Consider the following 22,365-nt stretch of genomic DNA (forward strand, 5'->3'; position numbering starts at 1 on the left):
CTCATGATGTGGTATTGATATCTCTAAAACAAGGAAACTATCACCTCATGATGTGGTATTGATATCTCTAAAACAAGGAAACTATCACCTCATGATGTGGTATTGATATCTCTAAAACAAGGAAACTATCACCTCATGATGTGGTATTGATATCTCTAAAACAAGGAAACTATCACCTCATGATGTGGTATTGATATCTCTAAAAACAACGAAACTATACAACTCATTATGTGGTATTGATATCTCTAAAACAAGGAAACTATCACCTCATGATGTGGTATTGATATCTCTAAAACAAGGAAACTATCACCTCATGATGTGGTATTGATATCTCTAAAACAAGGAAACTATCACCTCATGATGTGGTATTGATATCTCTAAAAACAACGAAACTATACAACTCATTATGTGGTATTGATATCTCTAAAAACAAGGAAACTACTAATATATATATATTTTTTGCATACTGTATCTCACGCTAATTATGCTCCCAATCATCTTCTCCTCATGAAGGTCAGATTCACTCCAGGCTTCATATTTAGACTCATTACATCTTTAACGGTTGAGAGAAAATATTTGCTGCATTCAAATATGACCGCACTGTACATTATCGTTATCACATATACTAGAAATAGAAAATAACATATTGTTTCCCTCTTATGTGGTCTGAACATAGTGAAACGTGGATATTTATCTGTCTTCAACCACTCCTTCCCCTTCCCTCCCATCTCCTTCTCTTCCCCTTCCCTCCCATCTCATCTCCTTTCCTTTCCTCCCATCTCCTTTCCTTTCCTCCCATCTCCTCTAGGGGCACTGCTGTAATATATATATACAGTATATATTCTCTATCAACCAATCGTACCTGGGTGTGGCTGTCTGACTCCAGAGAGCTCTCCAGGTGCTTAAAGATCTCCATGGTGACGGAACACCCGCTTCCTGGACTTGTCTCCATGGTTACGTCCAAATCTACCTCTTCCTTACTGGGTGGAGCAGTGAGGCCATTCCCCTGGGTTGTGTGTGAGGTTGTAGCCGGCTGGTGGAAGGTCAGGAGGCGGGCCAGCAGGTGATTAGCGGCCGAGGCGACGAATAGGCTGGGGTCAGTCTGTAGCTGGAGGAGGGGTTTGGTCAGGCCTGAGGAGATACAACCGAATAGGCTGGGGTCAGTCTGCAGCTGGAGGAGGGGTTTGGTCAGGCCTGAGGAGATACAACCGAATAGGCTGGGGTCAGTCTGTAGCTGGAGGAGGGGTTTGGTCAGGCCTGAGGAGATACAACCGAATAGGCTGGGGTCAGTCTGTAGCTGGAGGAGGGGATTGGTCAGGCCTGAGGAGATACAACCGAATAGGCTGGGGTCAGTCTGTAGCTGGAGGAGGGGTTTGGTCAGGCCTGAGGAGATACAACCGAATAGGCTGGGGTCAGTCTGTAGCTGGAGGAGGGGTTTGGTCAGGCCTGAGGAGATACAACCAATAGGCTGGGGTCAGTCTGTAGCTGGAGGAGGGGTTTGGTCAGGCCTGAGGAGATACAACCGAATAGGCTGGGGTCAGTCTGTAGCTGGAGGAGGGGTTTGGTCAGGCCTGAGGAGATACAACCAATAGGCTGGGGTCAGTCTGTAGCTGGAGGAGGGGTTTGGTCAGGCCTGAGGACATACAATCAAACACATTTCATTTGTCACACGCTTCGATAACAACAGGTGTAGACTAACAGTGAAATGCTTACTTTACGGGCCCTTCAAAACAATGAGGAGAAAAAGACAATAGAGAAATAATAGAAAAACAAAAATATGTAATAATAAATACACAACGATAACATGGCTGTATACACACAGAGTACCAGTACTGAGTTGATGTGTAGGGGTACTAGGTAATAACATGGCTGTATACACAGAGTACCAGTACTGAGTTGATGTGTAGGGGTACTAGGTAATAACATGGCTGTATACACAGAGTACCAGTACTGAGTTGATGTGTAGGGCTACTAGGTAATAACATGGCTGTATACACAGAGTACCAGTACTGAGTTGATGTGTAGGGGTACTAGGTAATAACATGGCTGTATACACAGGGGTAACAGTACTGAGTTGATGTGTAGGGGTACTAGGTAATAACATGGCTGTATACACAGGGGTAACAGTACTGAGTTGATGTGTAGGGGTACTAGGTAATAACATGGCTGTATACACACAGAGTACCAGTACTGAGTTGATGTGTAGGGGTACTAGGTAACTGAGGTAGATATATACATATAACTAGGAATCAAGTGACAGATATCAACATACGCTGCAGCTACTGTTTACTGAGTCAAAAAGATAGTGCAAAAGGGTCAATGCAGACAGTTAAATAGTTAACCAAATAGCTACCCAGACTAACTATGTAGCAGTCTTACGGTTTGGGGGGTAGAAGCTGTTCAGGGTCCTGTTAGTTCCAGACTTGGTGCATCGGTACCGCTTTCCGTGCGGTAGCAGAGAGAACAGTCTATGACTTGGGTGGCTGGAGTCTTTGACCATTTTTAGGGCCTTCCTCTGACACCGCCTGGTATAGAGGTCCTGGATGGTAGGGAGTTCTGCCCCAGTGATGTACTGGGCCGTACGCACTACCCTCTGTAGCGCCTTGCGGTCGGATGCCAAGCAGTTGCCATACCAGGCGGTGATGCAGCCAGTCACGATGCTCTCAATGGTGCAGCTGTAGAACTTTGAGGATCTGAGGCCAAATCTTTTCAGTCTCTTGAGGAGAAGCGTTGTCGTGCCCTCGTCACGACTGTGTTGGTGTGTGTGGACCATGATAGATCCTTAGTGATGTGGACACCGAGGAACTTGAAGCTCTCGACCTGCTCCACTACAGACCCATCGATGTGAATAGGGGACGTGCTCGGGTCTCAGTTCCCTGTAGTCCACGATCAGCTCCTTCGTCTTGCTGATGTTGAGAGAGAGGTTATTGTCCTGGCACCACACCGCCAGGTCTCTGACCTCCTCCCTATAGGCGGGCTCATCGTCATCAGTGATCAGGCCTAGCACTGTCGTGTCGTCTGCAAACTTAATGATGGTGTTGGGAGTCATGGGTGAACGGGGAGTACAGGCGGGGACTAAGCATGCACCCCCGAGGGGCCCCCGTGCTCAGGGTCAGCGTGGCGGATGTTTTGTTACCTACCCTTACCACCTGGGGGCGGCCCATCAGGAAGTCCAGGATCCAGTTGCAGAGGGAGGTGTTCTGTCCCAGAGTCCTTAGCTTAGTGATGAGCTTGGAGGCCACTATGGTATTGAACACTGAGCTGTAGTCAATGAATAGCATTCTCACATAGGTGTTCCTCTTGTACAGGCGGGAAAGGGCGGTTGTGGAGTGTCATTGCGTTAAGGCCCGGTTACCCAAAAGCATCTTAAGGCGAATGTCATCTTTAGATTCCTTCGTAGGAGCAACATCTCTGAGCGGTTTCCCAAAACCATCGTTATTAACGTTGCACTTGACAAAGCCAGTAATCCAAACGCCTCAGACCTCATTGAACAGTTAGGTGTTTGTCAGATTACTTTAGCAAATGTATACAAAAATGTTTAAAAAATATGATATTTACATAAGTTTTCAGACACTTTACTATGTTGAAGCACCTTTGGCAGCAATTACAGCCTCGCGTCTTCTTGGGTATGTCGCGACAAGCTTGGCACACCTGTATTTTGGGAGTTTCTCCCATTCTTCCCTGTAGATCCTCTCAAGCTCTCTCAGGTTGGATGGGTTGAACCAAAAACAACACACGACCTTCTGACCCTTTGAAGAGCGCTTCGTTTTTCGTGACGTTGTCAGCTGCCCTAGATAGTATACTACTGTAGTAACCCGTTGATAGAAACCTATAGAAAGGCTGCCCTAGATAGTATACTACTATAGTACTACTGTTGATAGAAACCCATAGAAAGGCTGCCCTAGATAGTATACTACTATAGTACTACTGTTGATAGAAACCCATAGAAAGGCTGCTCTAGATAGTATACTACTGTAGTAACCTGTTGATAGAAACCCATAGAAAGGCTTCCCTAGATCGTATACTACTGTAGTAACCTGTTGATAGAAACCCATAGAAAGGCTGCCCTAGATAGTATACTACTATAGTACTACTGTTGATAGAAACCCATAGAAAGGCTGCCCTAGATAGTATACTACTATAGTTCTACTGTTGATAGAAACCCATAGAAAGGCTGCACTAGATAGTATACTACTATAGTACTACTGTTGATAGAAACCCATAGAAAGGCTGCTCTAGATAGTATACTACTGTAGTACTACTGTTGATAGAAACCCATAGAAAGGCTGCCCTAGATAGTATACTACTATAGTACTACTGTTGATAGAAACCCATAGAAAGGCTGCCCTAGATAGTATACTACTGTAGTACTACTGTTGATAGAAACCCATAGAAAGGCTGCCCTAGATAGTATACTACTATAGTACTACTGTTGATAGAAACCCATAGAAAGGCTGCCCTAGATAGTATACTACTATAGTACTACTGTTGATAGAAACACATAGAAAGGCTGCCCTAGATAGTATACTACTATAGTACTACTGTTGATAGAAACCCATAGAAAGGCTGCCCTAGATAGTATACTACTATAGTACTACTGTTGATAGAAACACATAGAAAGGCTGCCCTAGATAGTATACTACTGCTGTTGCTTTCATGACAGCTGGGATCTCGGGAACAAAACGCATTCAAATCATGATGTCAGTGATCTCCAGGTTGGAAAGTCGGAGCTCTAGAAAGATGCCCCGAGTTACCGACATTCGAATTTCGAGTTGGATGACCAGTTCCCAGTGGTCTTTAAATGTACTGAAGTCGGGAAGTCTTGAGATTTCTGAGTGGCCAGTTGCAGCATACCTACCAGCCCGATCCAGGAAGTGGAAGGCCTGTGTGTGGCGCATCATGCTGCTCAGGCCATGGATCCAGCCAATCCGCACGCTCGGATCCTCCCATAGGCCAGCCACCTGCCAGCGCTCGCTGTCGTAGGCCACGCCCAGGATGGATCGATCCTGAGATGGGATGAAGAGATAATGAATGTCTAGGAGGTGAAGATAGTCCAACGCCCAATCACAAACAGACCCCTAAACCCTATGCACTTGTGGAGAGCAGAGAGGATTTGATTGGTGTAAGCAATATGGTGAAACTCCCACCTGTAGAGATAGAGCTATTACCATATAGACTAGACCTGACTCTATCCTATTACCATATAGACTAGACCTGACTCTATCCTATTACCATATAGACTAGACCTGACTCTATCCTATTACCATATAGACTACACCTGACTCTATCCTATTACCATATAGACTACACCTGACTCTATCCTATTACCATATTGACTACACCTGACTCTATCCTATTACCATATAGACTACACCTGACTCTATCCTATTACCATATTGACTACACCTGACTCTATCATATTACCATATAGACTACACCTGACTCTATCCTATTACCATATACACCTGACTCTATCCTATTACCATATTGACTACACCTGACTCTATCCTATTACCATATTAACCTGACTCTATCCTATTACCATATTGACTACACCTGACTCTATCCTATTACCATATAGACTACACCTGACTCTATCCTATTACCATATTGACTACACCTGACTCTATCCTATTACCATATAGACTACACCTGACTCTATCCTATTACCATATTGACTACACCTGACTCTATCCTATTACCATATAGACTACACCTGACTCTATCCTATTACCATATTGACCTGACTCTATCCTATTACCATATAGACTACACCTGACTCTATCCTATTACCATATAGACTACACCTGACTCTATCCTATTACCATATACACCTGACTCTATCCTATTACCATATAGACTACACCTGACTCTATCCTATTACCATATTGACTACACCTGACTCTATCCTATTACCATATACACCTGACTCTATCCTATTACCATATACACCTGACTCTATCCTATTACCATATTGACTACACCTGACTCTATCCTATTACCATATACACCTGACTCTATCCTATTACCATATAGACTACACCTGACTCTATCCTATTACCATATTGACCTGACTCTATCCTATTACCATATAGACTACACCTGACTCTATCCTATTACCATATTGACCTGACTCTATCCTATTACCATATTGACTACACCTGACTCTATCCTATTACCATATTGACCTGACTCTATCCTATTACCATATAGACTACACCTGACTCTATCCTATTACCATATAGACTACACCTGACTCTATCCTATTACCATATTGACTACACCTGACTCTATCCTATTACCATATTGACCTGACTCTATCCTATTACCATATAGACTACACCTGACTCTATCCTATTACCATATTGACTACACCTGACTCTATCCTATTACCATATAGACTACACCTGACTCTATCCTATTACCATATAGACTACACCTGACTCTATCCTATTACCATATTGACTACACCTGACTCTATCCTATTACCATTTAGACTACACCTGACTCTATCCTATTACCATATTGACCTGACTCTATCCTATTACCATATAGACTACACCTGACTCTATCCTATTACCATATAGACTACACCTGACTCTATCCTATTACCATATAGACTACACCTGACTCTATCCTATTACCATATTGACCTGACTCTATCCTATTACCATATAGACTACACCTGACTCTATCCTATTACCATATTGACTACACCTGACTCTATCCTATTACCATATAGACTACACCTGACTCTATCCTATTACCATATAGACTACACCTGACTCTATCCTATTACCATATAGACTACACCTGACTCTATCCTATTACCATATAGACTACACCTGACTCTATCCTATTACCATATTGACTACACCTGACTCTATCCTATTACCATATAGACTACACCTGACTCTATCCTATTACCATATTGACTACACCTGACTCTATCCTATTACCATATTGACTACACCTGACTCTATCCTATTACCATATTGACTACACCTGACTCTATCCTATTACCATATAGACTACACCTGACTCTATCCTATTACCATATAGACTAGACCTGACTCTATCATATTACCATATTGACTATTGACTACACCTGACTCTATCCTATTACCATATTGACTATTGACTACACCTGACTCTATCCTATTACCATATAGACTACACCTGACTCTATCCTATTACCATATTGACTATTGACTACACCTGACTCTATCCTATTACCATATAGACTACACCTGACTCTATCCTATTACCATATTGACCTGACTCTATCCTATTACCATATTGACTACACCTGACTCTATCCTATTACCATATTGACCTGACTCTATCCTATTACCATATAGACTACACCTGACTCTATCCTATTACCATATTGACCTGACTCTATCCTATTACCATATTGACTACACCTGACTCTATCCTATTACCATATTGACCTGACTCTATCCTATTACCATATTGACTACACCTGACTCTATCCTATTACCATATTGACCTGACTCTATCCTATTACCATATTGACTACACCTGACTCTATCCTATTACCATATTGACCTGACTCTATCCTATTACCATATTGACTACACCTGACTCTATCCTATTACCATATTGACCTGACTCTATCCTATTACCATATTGACTACACCTGACTCTATCCTATTATCATATAGACTACACCTGACTCTATCCTATTACCATATTGACCTGACTCTATCCTATTACCATATTGACTACACCTGACTCTATCCTATTACCATATTAACCTGACTCTATCCTATTACCATATTGACTACACCTGACTCTATCCTATTACCATATTGACTACACCTGACTCTATCCTATTACCATATTGACCTGACTCTATCCTATTACCATATTGACTACACCTGACTCTATCCTATCACCTGCAGCAGGTTGAAGCCATGTTGACTGGCCGCCAGCAGGCCGGAAAGCTTGAGGCTGAAGGAAAGCATGCTGGGATCTGTAGTTTTATCCAGACACACGGTGGATATGTAGTCCACCAGACAGGGGCAGGACTCCAACAGGGCCAGGCCATGGTCTGGAAAACATCACCACAGGTGTTATTATTGTCTGTGTCCCAAATGGCAACCTATTCCCACAGTGCACTGCAGTGCCATAATGCCTGGTCAAAAGTTCCCTATGTAGGGAATAGCAGGGTGTCATTTGTGTCGGTCATGATCGCTTAGAGCTGCTATGGCCAATATCCATAAAGAGCTGGGGTGGCCTGCTTGGCTCAAACTTTTATTCCTGCCCAACAGTACTGTAACACATCGTCAAATAAACAAAGTGTATAAACCTATCAATATAACCTTATAAATAATATAACCTTATAATCACAAGCCCAGGATTCAGTAAAGTACCAGTAGTCTCTCATCCTCGCTGCGTGTGAGAGATTATATAGGTAGTCTCTCATTCTTATCCTCGCTGTGTGAGAGATTATATTAGGTAGTCTCTCATTCTTATTCTCACTGTGTGAGAGAGATTATACGAAGTCTCTCCTTATACTTGCTGGTGAGACTTTTCTCTGTGTGTGTGTGTGTCTCCTCACCCTCCTTGGTGAGACCCGTGAACCAGTCCAGCAGTTTCTCGAAGCTGGTGTCATCTGGTAGGGACTGTCTGGGGTCCGCTAGTACAGCACACACCCGAGGCAACAACACCAGGCACTCACTGTCCATGCTGCTTATATATGTCTATGGGGAAAAGTCAAGGGGGGGGATATTACTTTAGTTAGACAGATAGTAGTTTACTAGCTCTGGTCCAGGGCGTTTAGTAAGCGTTCATCGAGTCTAATAGTAAAACACACTGCCGCCCTGGACCAGAGCTAGCTTGCTAGCTAAGTAAAGTACGAAGCTTTATAGCAACACGTTTGTTAGCAAGCTAACCAAGTCAGCTACACAAACAACTAAGTTGAATGACAAATGCCTGCGAACCACAGTACCTAGGTATATGTTGAAGTTAACTGAGAAGCAATTAAGGGACAAATTCATGGAGCTTGATAGCTAGCAATCGCCTGCAAAGTGTGTCGCGGGACTGAAACCGTGTTTCTCTTTACCGGAGCGTGCGTTCATGGATTCCCTCACTACGGAAACTAAGAAGGACCTTTCAAGATGTGCATAAAATCGATAAAATGAACAGCAACTGCGCATTTTCTCCGATCTCATACGATCTGGTAAACTGAATCGAAAAGGTATTGCATCGCACTGCAGCCTATCTACACACTACGTGTCTTGTGCTGTCGCGAGTCGAAACCTGGAGTTAAACTCCTCCTCGACGTTTCCCGCAATTCGTCCATTTTCACGTAATCGCACATGGTGTTACACCAGCGGGTAACCGATAGCCTTCTAGAAATCTAGATTTACACCGATTTAGCGTAGACCGACTCACTTCCAAGCCTGTTAAATGCATGACACGGAGGATATGCCGGCTGATGTCGATTTCGACGAGGACGAACCGTCGTTCAGTGACCCAGAAGACTTCGAAGATGATGTCGACGATGAGGGTGAGAAAATGCAGGAAAAAAGCCGGCTTTTTTGCGGCCTGGAGAGCTACCGTTAGTTGGGTTCGCTTAGCTAGCTGTTTTAGCGTATGTAGTTAGCTACAAGGCTATCATTGCAATAGACGTCATGTAAACCAAATGTATATAAATAATTGTTAAAATATTTCATATTTTTTTGAAGGGTCAACGTAAAGATCAGCTAGTGATCACTTTTGACAACGTTCGTAAAGTGATAATGTTAGCTAGCTACAGTAGCTGCTAAAGCTAACAGTGGGTTCATTCATGCCTCGCCCATCCACGCAAAGTTGTCCATACAAATGGCGTTACCAAAGAAGAACCATTTACGCCTGTGACATTTTACACATTTGTTTGTTAGCTATGTTCTTACGGTAAACAATCTGTAACGTTATAGCATAACTGTTTTGTTTCCAGTCGTTTGCTGAAGCGGGACATTCTGACTCCCCGCCGTCAGTGCATTACTAGCTAACTAACGTTACCAGCTGTCAGATAATTGTGAATGCAGATGTGTGTGTTTTATAAACTATAGTATAGGCCAAACTACATCCTCACAGCCTTTACACAAGTTTAATTTTCAGCAGGTGTGGCAAAAATGGTAAATTCACTTTTTGGGGGACAACAGAGCTAACTTTTTTATTTATTTTTACCGTTATTTTACCAGGTAAGTTGACTGAGAACACGTTCTCATTTGCAGCAACGACCTGGGGAATAGTTACAGGGGAGAGGAGGGGGGTGAATGAGCCAATTGTAAACTGGGGATTATTAGGTGACCATGATGGTTTGAGGGCCAGATTGGTAATTTAGCCAGGACACCGGGGTTAACACCCCTACTCTTACGATAAGTGCCATGGGATCTTTTAATGACCTCAGAGAGTCAGGACACCCGTTTAACGTCCCATCCGAAAGACGGCACCCTATACAGGACAGTGTCCCCAATCACTGCCACTAACCAGGAGGTGAGGCCTCATTTAACACAGTAAATTCATCAGGCTTAAGCCATGTTTCAGTCAGGCCAATCACATCAAGATTATGATCAGTGATTAGTTCATTGACTATGACTGCCTTTGAAGTGAGGGATCTAACATTAAGTAACCCTATTTTGAGATGTGAGGTATCACGATCTCTTTCAATAATGGCAGGAATGGAGGAGGTCTTTATCCTAATAAGATTGCTAAGGCGAACACCGCCATGTTTAGTTTTGCCCAACCTAGGTCGAGGCACAGACACAGTCTCAATGGGTATGGCTGAGCTGACTACACTGACTGTGCTATTGGCAGACTCCACTAAGCTGGCAGGTTGGCTAACAGCCTGCTGCCTGGCCTGCACCCTATTTCATTGTGGGGCTAAAGGAGTTAGAGCCCTATCTATGTTGGTAGATAAGATGAGAGCACCCCTCCAGGTAGGATGGAGTCCGTCACTCCTTAGCAGGTCAGGCTTGGTCCTGTTTGTGGGTGAGTCCCAGAAAGAGGGCCAATTATCTACAAATTCTATCTTTTGGGAGGGGCAGAAAACAGTTTTCAACCAGCGATTGAGTGCTGAGACTCTGCTGTAGAGCTCGTCACTCCCCCTAACTGGGAGGGGGCCAGAGACAATTACTCGATGCCGACACATCTTTCTAGCTGATTTACACGCTGAAGCTCTGTTGCGCTTGGTGACCTCTGACTGTTTCATCCTAACATCGTTGGTGCCGACGTGGATAACAATATCTCTATACTCTCTACACTCGCCAGATTTAGCTTTAGCCAGCACCATCTTAAGATTAGCCTTAACGTCGGTAGCCCTGCCCCCTGGTAAACAGTGTATGATCGCTGGGTGATTCGTTTTAAGTCTAATACTGCGGGTAATGGAGTCGCCAATGACTAGGGTTTTCAATTTGTCAGAGCTAACGGTGGGAGCCTTCGGCGTCTCAGACCCCGTAACGGGAGGAGTAGAGACAAGAGAAGACTCAGACTCCGACTCGCTACATAATGGGGAAAACCGGTTGAAAGTTTCTGTCGGCTGAATGAGCGACACCGGTTGAGCATTCCAACAGCATTTCCCTCCAGAAGCCATGAGAAAGTTGTCCGGCTGCGGGGACTGTGCGGGGGGATTTATACTAACGTTACTATCTGTACTTACTGGTGGCACAGACGCTGTTTCTTCCTTTCCTACACTGAAATTACCCTTGCCTAACGATTGCGTCTGAAGCTGGGCTTGCAGCACAGCTATTTTCGCCGTAAGGCGATCGTTCTCCTGTATATTATGAGTACAGCGACTGCAATTAGAAGACATCATGTTAATGTTACTACTTAGCTTCGGCTGTTGAAGGTGTTGACGAACCATGTCCGATGGAAAAACTAAAAATATAAACGGTAATTAAAAACAGAAACAAAACAAAAAACGTAAAGTTGTCAGCTAGCAAAGTAAAGTAAAGTTGGCAGCATTGTCTCCAGTTAATTGGTAAAACATGTTAAAAAAAATGTATGCACACATGAGTCGCTTTTAGATAAAAAGTGTATGCTAAATGGCATTATTATTCCATGTCTTTGTCTAGACACAATCAATGGTATGGAAAACCCTGGTTTGATAAACTACCTCACCATATAACATTCTCTTGACCTGCTCCCTCATCCATCCCTCATCCATCCCTCCCTCCCTCATCCATCCCTCCCCCATCCCTCATCCATCCCTCCCTCATCCATCCATCCCTCATCCATCCATCCCTCATCCATCCATCCCTCATCCATCCATCCCTCATCCATCCCTCCCTCATCCATCCATCCCTCATCCATCCATCCCTCATCCATCCATCCCTCATCCATCCCTCATCCATCCCTCATCCATCCCTCATCCATCCCTCCCTCATCCATCCCTCATCCATCCCTCCCTCATCCATCCCTCCCTCATTCATCCCTCCCTCATTCATCCCTCCCTCATTCATCCCTCCCTCATTCATCCCTCCCTCATCCATCCCTCCCTCATCCATCCCTCCCTCATCCATCCCTCCCTCATCCATCCCTCCCTCATCCATCCCTCCCTCATCCATCCCTCCCCCATCCCTCCCCCATCCCTCATCCATCCCTCATCCATCCCTCATCCATCCCTCATCCATCCCTCATCCATCCCTCATCCATCCCTCCCCCATCCCTCATCCATCCCTCCCTCATCCATCCCTCCCTCATCCATCCCTCCTCCCCTGTAGAGTTGCTGGGTGACCTGCTGCGGGAGAAGCCCCAGGAGGCAGACGGGATAGACTCTGTGGTTGTCGTGGACAACGTGCCCCAGGTCGGCCCCGAGCGCCTGGAGAAGCTGAAGAACGTCATTCACAAGATATTCTCCAAGTTCGGCAAGATCACCAACGAGTTCTACCCGACGGTAGACGGACCTGAAGGACTCACTAAGGGGTGAGAAGGAGGTTGCAGGGAGGCTGTAGGAGGGTACAGGGAGGCTGTAGGAGGGGGCAGGGAGGCTGTAGGAGGGGGCAGGGAGGCTGTAGGAGGGTGCAGGGAGGCTGTAGGAGGGGGCAGGGAGGCTGTAGGAGGGGGCAGGGAGGCTGTAGGAGGGGGCAGGGAGGGTGCAGGGAGGCTGTAGGGGGGTGCAGGGAGGCTGTAGGGGGGTGCAGGGAGGCTGTAGGAGGGTAAAGGGAGGCTGTAGGAGGGTAAAGGGAGGCTGTAGGAGGGTAAAGGGAGGCTGTAGGAGGGTAAAGGGAGGCTGTAGGAGGGTAAAGGGAGGCTGTAGGAGGGTAAAGGGAGGCTGTAGGAGGGTAAAGGGAGGCTGTAGGAGGGTGCAGGGAGGCTGTAGGAGGATAAAGGGAGGCTGTAGGAGGGTAAAGGGTTGTCACAATACTAAGTATTAAGGAAGGAAAGAAAATGAAACAGACTGCATTTCTTGAGGAAGAGAGTCCTGATGTTAGTGAAACAGCTGTATGTTGTCAACCACAGTCACGTTTGTTTATTTTCTAAGCGATAGCACAATATTTTACACAAAGTAGGTTTTTAAAGGACCAAAGAGCTTAGTCTTTGTTTTATTGTTTGCCAAGTAAATCTGGTATGGTAGTATCACAATACTATCATGGCAACACTGTTGTGGTGTAGGGTGAGTAGTAGGATTTTAACCCATGGCTGACACTGTTGTGGTGTAGGGTGAGTAGTAGGATTTTAACCCATGGCTGACACTGTTCTGGTGTAGGGTGAGTAGTAGGGTTTTAACCCATGGCTGACACTGTTCTGGTGTAGGGTGAGTAGTAGGATTTTACCCCAAGGCTGACACTGTTCTGGTGTAGGGTGAGTAGTAGAGTTTTAACCCATGGCTGACACTGTTCTGGTGTAGGGTGAGTAGTAGAGTTTTAACCCATGGCTGACACTGTTCTGGTGTAGGGTGAGTAGTAGGGTTTTAACCCATGGCTGACACTGTTCTGGTGTAGGGTGAGTAGTAGGGTTTTAACCCATGGCTGACACTGTTCTGGTGTAGGGTGAGTAGTAGAGTTTTAACCCATGGCTGACACTGTTCTGGTGTAGGGTGAGTAGTAGGGTTTTAACCCATGGCTGACACTGTTCTGGTGTAGGGTGAGTAGTAGGGTTTTAACCCATGGCTGACACTGTTCTGGTGTAGGGTGAGTAGTAGGATTTTACCCCATGGCTGACACTGTTCTGGTGTAGGGTGAGTAGTAGGATTTTACCCCATGGCTGACACTGTTCTGGTGTAGGGTGAGTAGTAGGGTTTTAACCCATGGCTGACACTGTTCTGGTGTAGGGTGAGTAGTAGGATTTTACCCCAAGGCTGACACTGTTCTGGTGTAGGGTGAGTAGTAGGATTTTACCCCATGGCTGACACTGTTCTGGTGTAGGGTGAGTAGTAGGGTTTTACCCCATGGCTGACACTTCTGGTGTAGGGTGAGTAGTAGGATTTTACCCCAAGGCTGACACTGTTCTGGTGTAGGGTGAGTAGTAGGATTTTACCCCAAGGCTGACACTGTTCTGGTGCAGGGTGAGTAGTAGAGTTTTACCCCAAGGCTGACACTGTTCTGGTGCAGGGTGAGTAGTAGAGTTTTACCCCAAGGCTGACACTGTTCTGGTGCAGGGTGAGTAGTAGGATTTTAATAGTACTTAATGTTTTATCTCCTATTATCTCTGTAGGTACATGGTATGGGGCTCCTACTCAGACCTATAGTTAGTTAACCTGTAGTTTATATTATCTCCTCTGTAGGTACATCTTCCTGGAGTATGGAGCTCCTACTCAGACCTATAGTTAGATAATCTGTAGTTAATGTTATCTCTGTAGGTACATGGTATGGGGCTCCTACTCAGACCTATAGTTAGTTAACCTGTAGTTAATGTTATCTCTGTAGGTACATGGTATGGGGCTCCTACTCAGACCTATAGTTAGTTAACGTGTAGTTAATGTTATCTCTGTAGGTACATGGTATGGGGCTCCTACTCAGACCTATAGTTAGTTAACCTGTAGTTAATATTATCTCTGTAGGTACATGGTATGGGGCTCCTACTCAGACCTATAGTTAGTTAACCTGTAGTTAATGTTATCTCTGTAGGTACATGGTATGGTGCTCCTACTCAGACCTATAGTTAGTTAACCTGTAGTTAATGTTATCTCTGTAGGTACATGGTATGGAGCTCCTACTCAGACCTATAGTTAGTTAACCTGTAGTTAATGTTATCTCTGTAGGTACATGGTATGGTGCTCCTACTCAGACCTATAGTTAGTTAACCTGTAGTTAATGTTATCTCTGTAGGTACATGGTATGGAGCTCCTACTCAGACCTATAGTTAGTTAACCTGTAGTTAATGTTATCTCTGTAGGTGCATGGTATGGAGCTCCTACTCAGACCTATAGTTAGTTAACCTGTAGTTAATGTTATCTCCTCTGTAGGTACATGGTATGGGGCTCCTACTCAGACCTATAGTTAGTTAACCTGTAGTTAATGTTATCTCCTCTGTAGGTACATGGTATGGGGCTCCTACTCAGACCTATAGTTAGTTAACCTGTAGTTAATCTCCCCTGAAGGTACATCTTCCTGGAGTATGGAGCTCCCACTCAGGCTCTGGAGGCAGTGAAGAACGCTGACGGCTACAAACTGGACAAGCAGCACACCTTTAGAGTCAATGTGTTCACAGACTTCGACAAGTAAGAATACACTACACACAAACACATGGTGTCCAGGGCATCATTCCAGCTGTTATATGGGGTGTTCAGGGCATCATGCCAGCTGTTATATGGGGTGTTCAGGGCATCATGCCAGCTGTTATATGGGGTGTTCAGGGCATCATGCCAGCTGTTATATGGGGTGTCCAGGGCATCATGCCAGCTGTTATATGGGGTGTCCAGGGCATCATGCCAGCTGTTATATGGGGTGTCCAGGGCATCATGCCAGCTGTTATATGGGGTGTCCAGGGCATCATGCCAGCTGTTATACGGGGTGTTCAGGGCATCATTCTAGCTGTTATACGGGGTGTTCAGGGCATCATGCCAGCTGTTATATGGGGTGTCCAGGGCATCATGCCAGCTGTTATATGGGGTGTTCAGGGCATCATGCCAGCTGTTATATGGGGTGTTCAGGGCATCATGCTAGCTGTTATATGGGGTGTTCAGGGCAACATGCTACACACAAACACATGGTGTTCAGGGCATCATGCCAGCTGTTATATGGGGTGTTCAGGGCATCATGCCAGCTGTTATATGGGGTGTTCAGGGCAACATGCCAGCTGTTATATGGGGTGTCCAGGGCATCATTCCAGCTGTTATATGGGGTGTTCAGGGCATCATGCCAGCTGTTATATGGGGTGTTCAGGGCATCATGCCAGCTGTTATATGGGGTGTCCAGGGCAACATGCCAGCTGTTATATGGGGTGTCCAGGGCATCATTCTAGCTGTTACATGGTGTTCAGGGCATCATGCCAGCTGTTATATGGGGTGTCCAGGGCATCATGCCAGCTGTTATATGGGGTGTCCAGGGCATCATTCCAGCTGTTATATGGGGTGTTCAGGGCATCATGCCAGCTGTTATATGGGGTGTCCAGGGCATCATTCCAGCTGTTATATGGGGTGTTCAGGGCATCAGTCTAGCTGTTATATGGTGTGTCCAGGGCATCATTCTAGCTGTTATATGGCATCTGGTTAGTTATGGATCATCTAGACACAACAACAACAACATGGCAGAAATGTTTGACATAGATATACATGATATAGAACTGTCTGCTGTATATGTTTGACATAGATAAACATGATATAGAACTGTCTTCTGTATATGTTTGACATAGATAAACATGATATAGAACTGTCTGCTGTATATGTTTGACATAGATAAACATGATATAGAACTGTCTGCTGAATATGTTTGACATAGATATACATGATATAGAACTCTGCTGTAGATTGTGATGTTGTGTTCCAGGTACATGAGCATCAGTGACGAGTGGGAGTCTCCTGAGAAGCAGCCCTTCAAGGACTTTGTGAGTGTTCCACACTGTCACTTCAACCCCCACGTTCAGAGAATAAGCACCCGGTGTTGTGGAGGCGGGGAAAAGGTCATTACTAGCCGTCACTTCCTGTTTGTGTTGCCAGGGTAACATGCGTCACTGGATGGAGGACCTTGACTGTCGTGACCAGTACAGCGTCATCTACGAATCAGGAGAGAGGACCGCCATCTTCAACAATGACGCCAAGGATCCAGTCGTCTCCGAGGAGAGGGCGGTGAGTCAACCAATCACGACGGAGCAGATGGTTCTACCAATCAGAATATATATATATTTGTTTGTTTGTTGCACTGAGCATTCTACATCTACAGAAGTACTTTTTTACGTCTTTGATCCTTAAAAAGTAGAAGGCTTGATTGTGTAAATCAAAATATCTGCCGTGGTGTATAGTGATTGATTCTGAGGTTGTGACTGTGTCGTGTCTGTTGTGTCCCTGTAGCGCTGGACAGAGACCTATGTGCGCTGGTCTCCCAAGGGAACTTACCTGGCCACGTTCCACCAGCGAGGCATTGCATTGTGGGGCGGAGAGAAGTTCAAGCAGATCCAACGTTTCAGCCACCAGGGAGTGTCTCTGATCGACTTCTCCCCCTGCGAGAGGTAACCAATCACCACTACATCACTAATGAATAATCAATGTCTGTCTATATCACATCTATGAAGCCTTATGGGGGCCGCAGGCAGCCTAGTGGTTAGAGAGGGGGGGGCAGGTAGCCTAGTGGTTAGAGGGGGGGGGGGCTGGTAGCCTAGTGGGAGGGGGGGGCAGGTAGCCTTGTGGTTAGAGAGGAGGGGGAGGGGGGCAGGTAGCCTAGTGGTTAGAGAGGGGGGGGGGCAGGTAGCCTAGTGGTTAGAGAGGGGGGGGGGCAGGTAGCCTAGTGGTTAGAGAGGGGGGGGGGCAGGTAGCCTAGTTGTTAGAGAGGGGGGGCATGTAGCTTAGTGGTTAGAGGGGGGGGGGGCAGGTAGCCTAGTGGGAGGGGGGGGCAGGTAGCCTTGTGGTTAGAGAGGAGGGGGGGGGGGGCAGGTAGCCTAGTGGTTAGAGGGGGGGGGGGCTGGTAGCCTAGTGGGAGGGGGGGGCAGGTAGCCTTGTGGTTAGAGAGGAGGGGGAGGGGGGCAGGTAGCCTAGTGGTTAGAGAGGGGGGGGGGCAGGTAGCCTAGTGGTTAGAGAGGGGGGGGGGCAGGTAGCCTAGTGGTTAGAGAGGGGGGGGGGCAGGTAGCCTAGTTGTTAGAGAGGGGGGGCATGTAGCTTAGTGGTTAGAGGGGGGGGGGGCAGGTAGCCTAGTGGGAGGGGGGGGCAGGTAGCCTTGTGGTTAGAGAGGAGGGGGGGGGGGGCAGGTAGCCTAGTGGTTAGAGGGGGGGGGGGTGCAGGTAGCCTAGTGGTTAGAGGGGGGGGGCAGGTAGCCTAGTGGTTAGAGGGGGGGGGGCAGGTAGCCTAGTGGTTAGAGGGGGGGGGGCAGGTAGCCTAGTGGTTAGAGGGGGGGGCAGGTAGCCTAGTGGTTAGAGGGGGGGGGGCAGGTAGCCTAGTGGTTAGAGGGGGGGGCAGGTAGCCTAGTGGTTAGAGGGGGGGGGCAGGTAGCCTAGTGGTTAGAGGGGGGGTGCAGGTAGCCTAGTGGTTAGAGGGGGGGGGCAGGTAGCCTAGTGGTTAGAGGGGGGGGGGGCAGGTAGCCTAGTGGTTAGAGGGGGGGGGGCAGGTAGCCTAGTGGTTCAAGGTGGGGGGGGGGGGGCAGGTAGCCTAGTGGTTCGAGCGTTGGACTAATAGCCGAAAGGTCGCAAGATCAAATCCCCGAGCTGACAACGTAAAAATATGTCGTTCTACCCCAGAACAAGGCAGTTAACCCACCGTTCCTAAACCGTCATTGTAAATAAGAATTTGTTCTTAACTGACTTGCCTAGTTAAATAAAGGTTAAATTAAAATGAAGCTACATGAAGTTGTTATAATGCTTCATTCCCTGATGGAAACTGAGGACCCTCAGGCCATAAAGTAACTATGTAGTCTTATGAAGCCTTTTAAGGTGTTGTACCGCTTCATAGGTACGTCGCCGTGACGTTCAGTCCCCTGATGGACACTATGCCCTAGTGGAGCTCTGTCAACTGTATGAAGCCGTGTGAAGCTATATAAAGGGGTTATAATGCTTGGTAGGTACATGTAACTGCCAGAATAAAGGAAACCCCAACATAAAGTGTCTTAACGGGGTGTTGGACCACCAGCCAGAACAGCTTCAATGCTCCTCGGCGTAGATTCCACACGTTTCTGGAACTCTATTGGAGGGATGTGTCAACGCTGGTTTAAGGGATCGAGAGACAGGCACAGGAATACGTTGTGTTTTTTTTTTTTTTTTACCCAAATTACAGCGTGCCGCGTACTGGCACGGGGACGAAGACCAAACAGGGTACAACACACAGGGTTGAACCCCCAAAACAAAAAAAGAGCGAGGAGTACATTTGAATAAATACAAGCACACGATGACTGACGCACGGGACGAGACCCGTAATCACAATGATTAACACACGGGACGAGACCCGTAATCACAATGATTAACACACGGGACGAGACCCGTAATCACAATGATTAACACACGGGACGAGACCCGTAATCGCAATGATTAACACACGGGACGAGACCCGTAATCGCAATGATTAACACACAGGACGAGACCCGTAATCGCAATGATTAACACACGGGACGAGACCCGTAATCGCAATGATTAACACACGGGACGAGACCCGTAATCGCAATGATTAACACACGGGACGAGACCCGTAATCGCAATGATTAACACACGGGACGAGACCCGTAATCGCAATGATTAACACACGGGACGAGACCCGTAATCGCAATGGTTAACACACGGGACGAGACCCGTAATCGCAATGGTTAACACACGGGACGAGACCCGTAATCGCAATGGTTAACACACGGGACGAGACCCGTAATCGCAATGGTTAACACACGGGACGAGACCCGTAATCGCAATGATTAACACACGGGACGAGACCCGTAATCGCAATGATTAACACACGGGACGAGACCCGTAATCGCAATGATTAACACACGGGACGAGACCCGTAATCACAATGATTAACACACGGGACGAGACCCGTAATCACAATGATTAACACACGGGACGAGACCCGTAATCACAATGGCACGAAAACCCAAAACACACAGCACAGCTACTCGCACGCACCCACAGACACTGTAACAATATATTGACAGGACACTGGTAAACCAAAGGGCACACTTATACAGTTACTAATCACTGGGAATAGGGGCCAGGTGTGCGTAATGAACGTTACGGAGGGATCCGTGACAAATGTGTAACCGTTCTTCCTCGATTAAAATCCTTCATTTGATGTTGCGTTGATGGTGGTGGAAAACGCTGTCTCGGGCGCCGCTCCAGAATCTCCCAGAAGTGTTACATTTACTAAGACTCACACACACCCTTTAAAACCCCTGTGCTCCTTTGAGAGCCCTCTTTCAAAGTCTCTGCTAGCCCAGATAATGGTCAACTGGGCACGTTTATACCTGACCCTAAGCATGATGGGATGTTAATTGCTTAATTACCTCAGGAACCACACCTGTGTGGAAGCATCTGCTTTCAATACACTTTGTATCCCTCAGTTACCCTGTAACCTAGTGTGGTTATAACCTGTCTATGTCAGCTGTATGAATCCTTACGAAGCTACATAAAGGTGTTATAATGCTTGGTAGGTACGTGGTGACGTTCAGTCCCCTGATGGACACTAAGGAGGACCCCCAGGCCATCATCATCTGGGACATTCTGACTGGCCAGAAGAAGAGAGGCTTCCACTGTGAGAGCTCCGCCCACTGGCCCATCTTCAAGTAAGGCCCGACTACCCACCTCTCTGTGTTCATGTCTCTACATCTTCTAGTAAGGTCTGACTACACATCTCTCTGTTTCCATGTCTCTACATCTTCTAGTAAGGTCTGACTACCCACCTCTCTGTTTTCATGTCTCTACATCTTCTAGTAAGGTCTGACTACCCACCTCTCTGTTTCCATGTCTCTACATCTTCTAGTAAGGTCTGACTACCCACCTCTCTGTTTTCATGTCTCTATCCTGTCTCTACATCTTCTAGTAAGGTCTGACTACCCACCTCTCTGTGTTCATGTCTCTATCATGTCTCTATCCTGTCTCTACATCTTCTAGTAAGGTCTGACTACCCACCTCTCTGTTTCCATGTCTCTATCCTGTCTCTACATCTTCTAGTAAGGTCTGACTACCCACCTCTCTGTTTCCATGTCTCTATCCTGTCTCTACATCTTCTAGTAAGGTCTGACTACCCACCTCTCTGTGTTCATGTCTCTATCCTGTCTCTACATCTTCTAGTAAGGTGTGACTACCCACCTCTCTGTTTTCATGTCTCTACATCTTCTAGTAAGGTCTGACTACCCACCTCTCTGTCTTCATGTCTCTATCCTGTTCCTGTCTCTACATCTTCTAGTAAGGTCTGACTACCCACCTCTCTGTCTTCATGTCTCTATCCTGTCTCTACATCTTCTAGTAAGGTCTGACTACCCACCTCTCTGTCTTCATGTCTCTATCCTGTCTCTACATCTTCTAGTAAGGTCTGACTACCCACCTCTCTGTCTTCATGTCTCTACATCTTCTAGTAAGACCTGACTACCCACCTCTCTGTGTTCATGTCTCTATCCTGTCTCTACATCTTCTAGTAAGGTCTGACTACCCACCTCTCTGTGTTCATGTCTCTATCATGTCTCTATCCTGTCTCTACATCTTCTAGTAAGGTCTGACTACCCACCTCTCTGTGTTCATGTCTCTATCCTGTCTCTACATCTTCTAGTAAGGTCTGACTACCCACCTCTCTGTGTTCATGTCTCTATCCTGTTCCTGTCTCTACATCTTCTAGTAAGGTCTGACTACCCACCTCTCTGTGTTCATGTCTCTATCCTGTCTCTACATCTTCTAGTAAGGTCTGACTACCCACCTCTCTGTCTTCATGTCTCTATCCTGTCTCTACATCTTCTAGTAAGGTCTGACTACCCACCTCTCTGTGTTCATGTCTCTATCCTGTTCCTGTCTCTACATCTTCTAGTAAGGTCTGACTACCCACCTCTCTGTCTTCATGTCTCTATCCTGTCTCTACATCTTCTAGTAAGGTCTGACTACCCACCTCTCTGTCTTCATGTCTCTATCCTGTTCCTGTCTCTACATCTTCTAGTAAGGTCTGACTACCCACCTCTCTGTCTTCATGTCTCTATCCTGTCTCTACATCTTCTAGTAAGGTCTGACTACCCACCTCTCTGTCTTCATGTCTCTACATCTTCTAGTAAGGTCTGACTACCCACCTCTCTGTCTTCATGT

At 46.2% G+C, this 22,365-nt stretch overlaps 2 protein-coding genes across 2 annotated transcripts in view; one reads left to right on the forward strand and one right to left on the reverse strand.

Moving 5' to 3' along the window:
- The window catches only part of LOC129845667 (BRCA1-associated ATM activator 1-like), a 28,482-nt gene extending 19,307 nt beyond the window's left edge, over nt 1-9,175 (reverse strand). Inside the window, exons 1-5 of the mRNA XM_055913538.1 lie at nt 8,978-9,175; nt 8,588-8,729; nt 7,923-8,077; nt 4,859-5,006; nt 863-1,131 (exon numbers count right to left, since the gene is read on the reverse strand). Coding sequence (XP_055769513.1) covers nt 863-1,131; nt 4,859-5,006; nt 7,923-8,077; nt 8,588-8,714 — 699 coding nt within the window. The 5' untranslated portion in view covers nt 8,715-8,729; nt 8,978-9,175. The remainder of the gene's footprint in view (nt 1-862; nt 1,132-4,858; nt 5,007-7,922; nt 8,078-8,587; nt 8,730-8,977) is intronic.
- Nucleotides 9,176-9,333: 158 nt separating this feature from the next.
- LOC129845668 (eukaryotic translation initiation factor 3 subunit B-like) overlaps nt 9,334-22,365 on the forward strand; it is a 35,635-nt gene continuing 22,603 nt past the window's right edge. The window contains exons 1-7 of the mRNA XM_055913539.1: nt 9,334-9,538; nt 12,735-12,936; nt 15,554-15,673; nt 16,941-16,998; nt 17,111-17,239; nt 17,462-17,619; nt 20,730-20,861. Coding sequence (XP_055769514.1) covers nt 9,439-9,538; nt 12,735-12,936; nt 15,554-15,673; nt 16,941-16,998; nt 17,111-17,239; nt 17,462-17,619; nt 20,730-20,861 — 899 coding nt within the window. The 5' untranslated portion in view covers nt 9,334-9,438. The remainder of the gene's footprint in view (nt 9,539-12,734; nt 12,937-15,553; nt 15,674-16,940; nt 16,999-17,110; nt 17,240-17,461; nt 17,620-20,729; nt 20,862-22,365) is intronic.

This window comes from Salvelinus fontinalis, unplaced genomic scaffold (genome assembly GCF_029448725.1).
Source record: "Salvelinus fontinalis isolate EN_2023a unplaced genomic scaffold, ASM2944872v1 scaffold_0334, whole genome shotgun sequence".
NCBI classification, from domain to species: Eukaryota; Metazoa; Chordata; class Actinopteri; order Salmoniformes; family Salmonidae; genus Salvelinus; species Salvelinus fontinalis.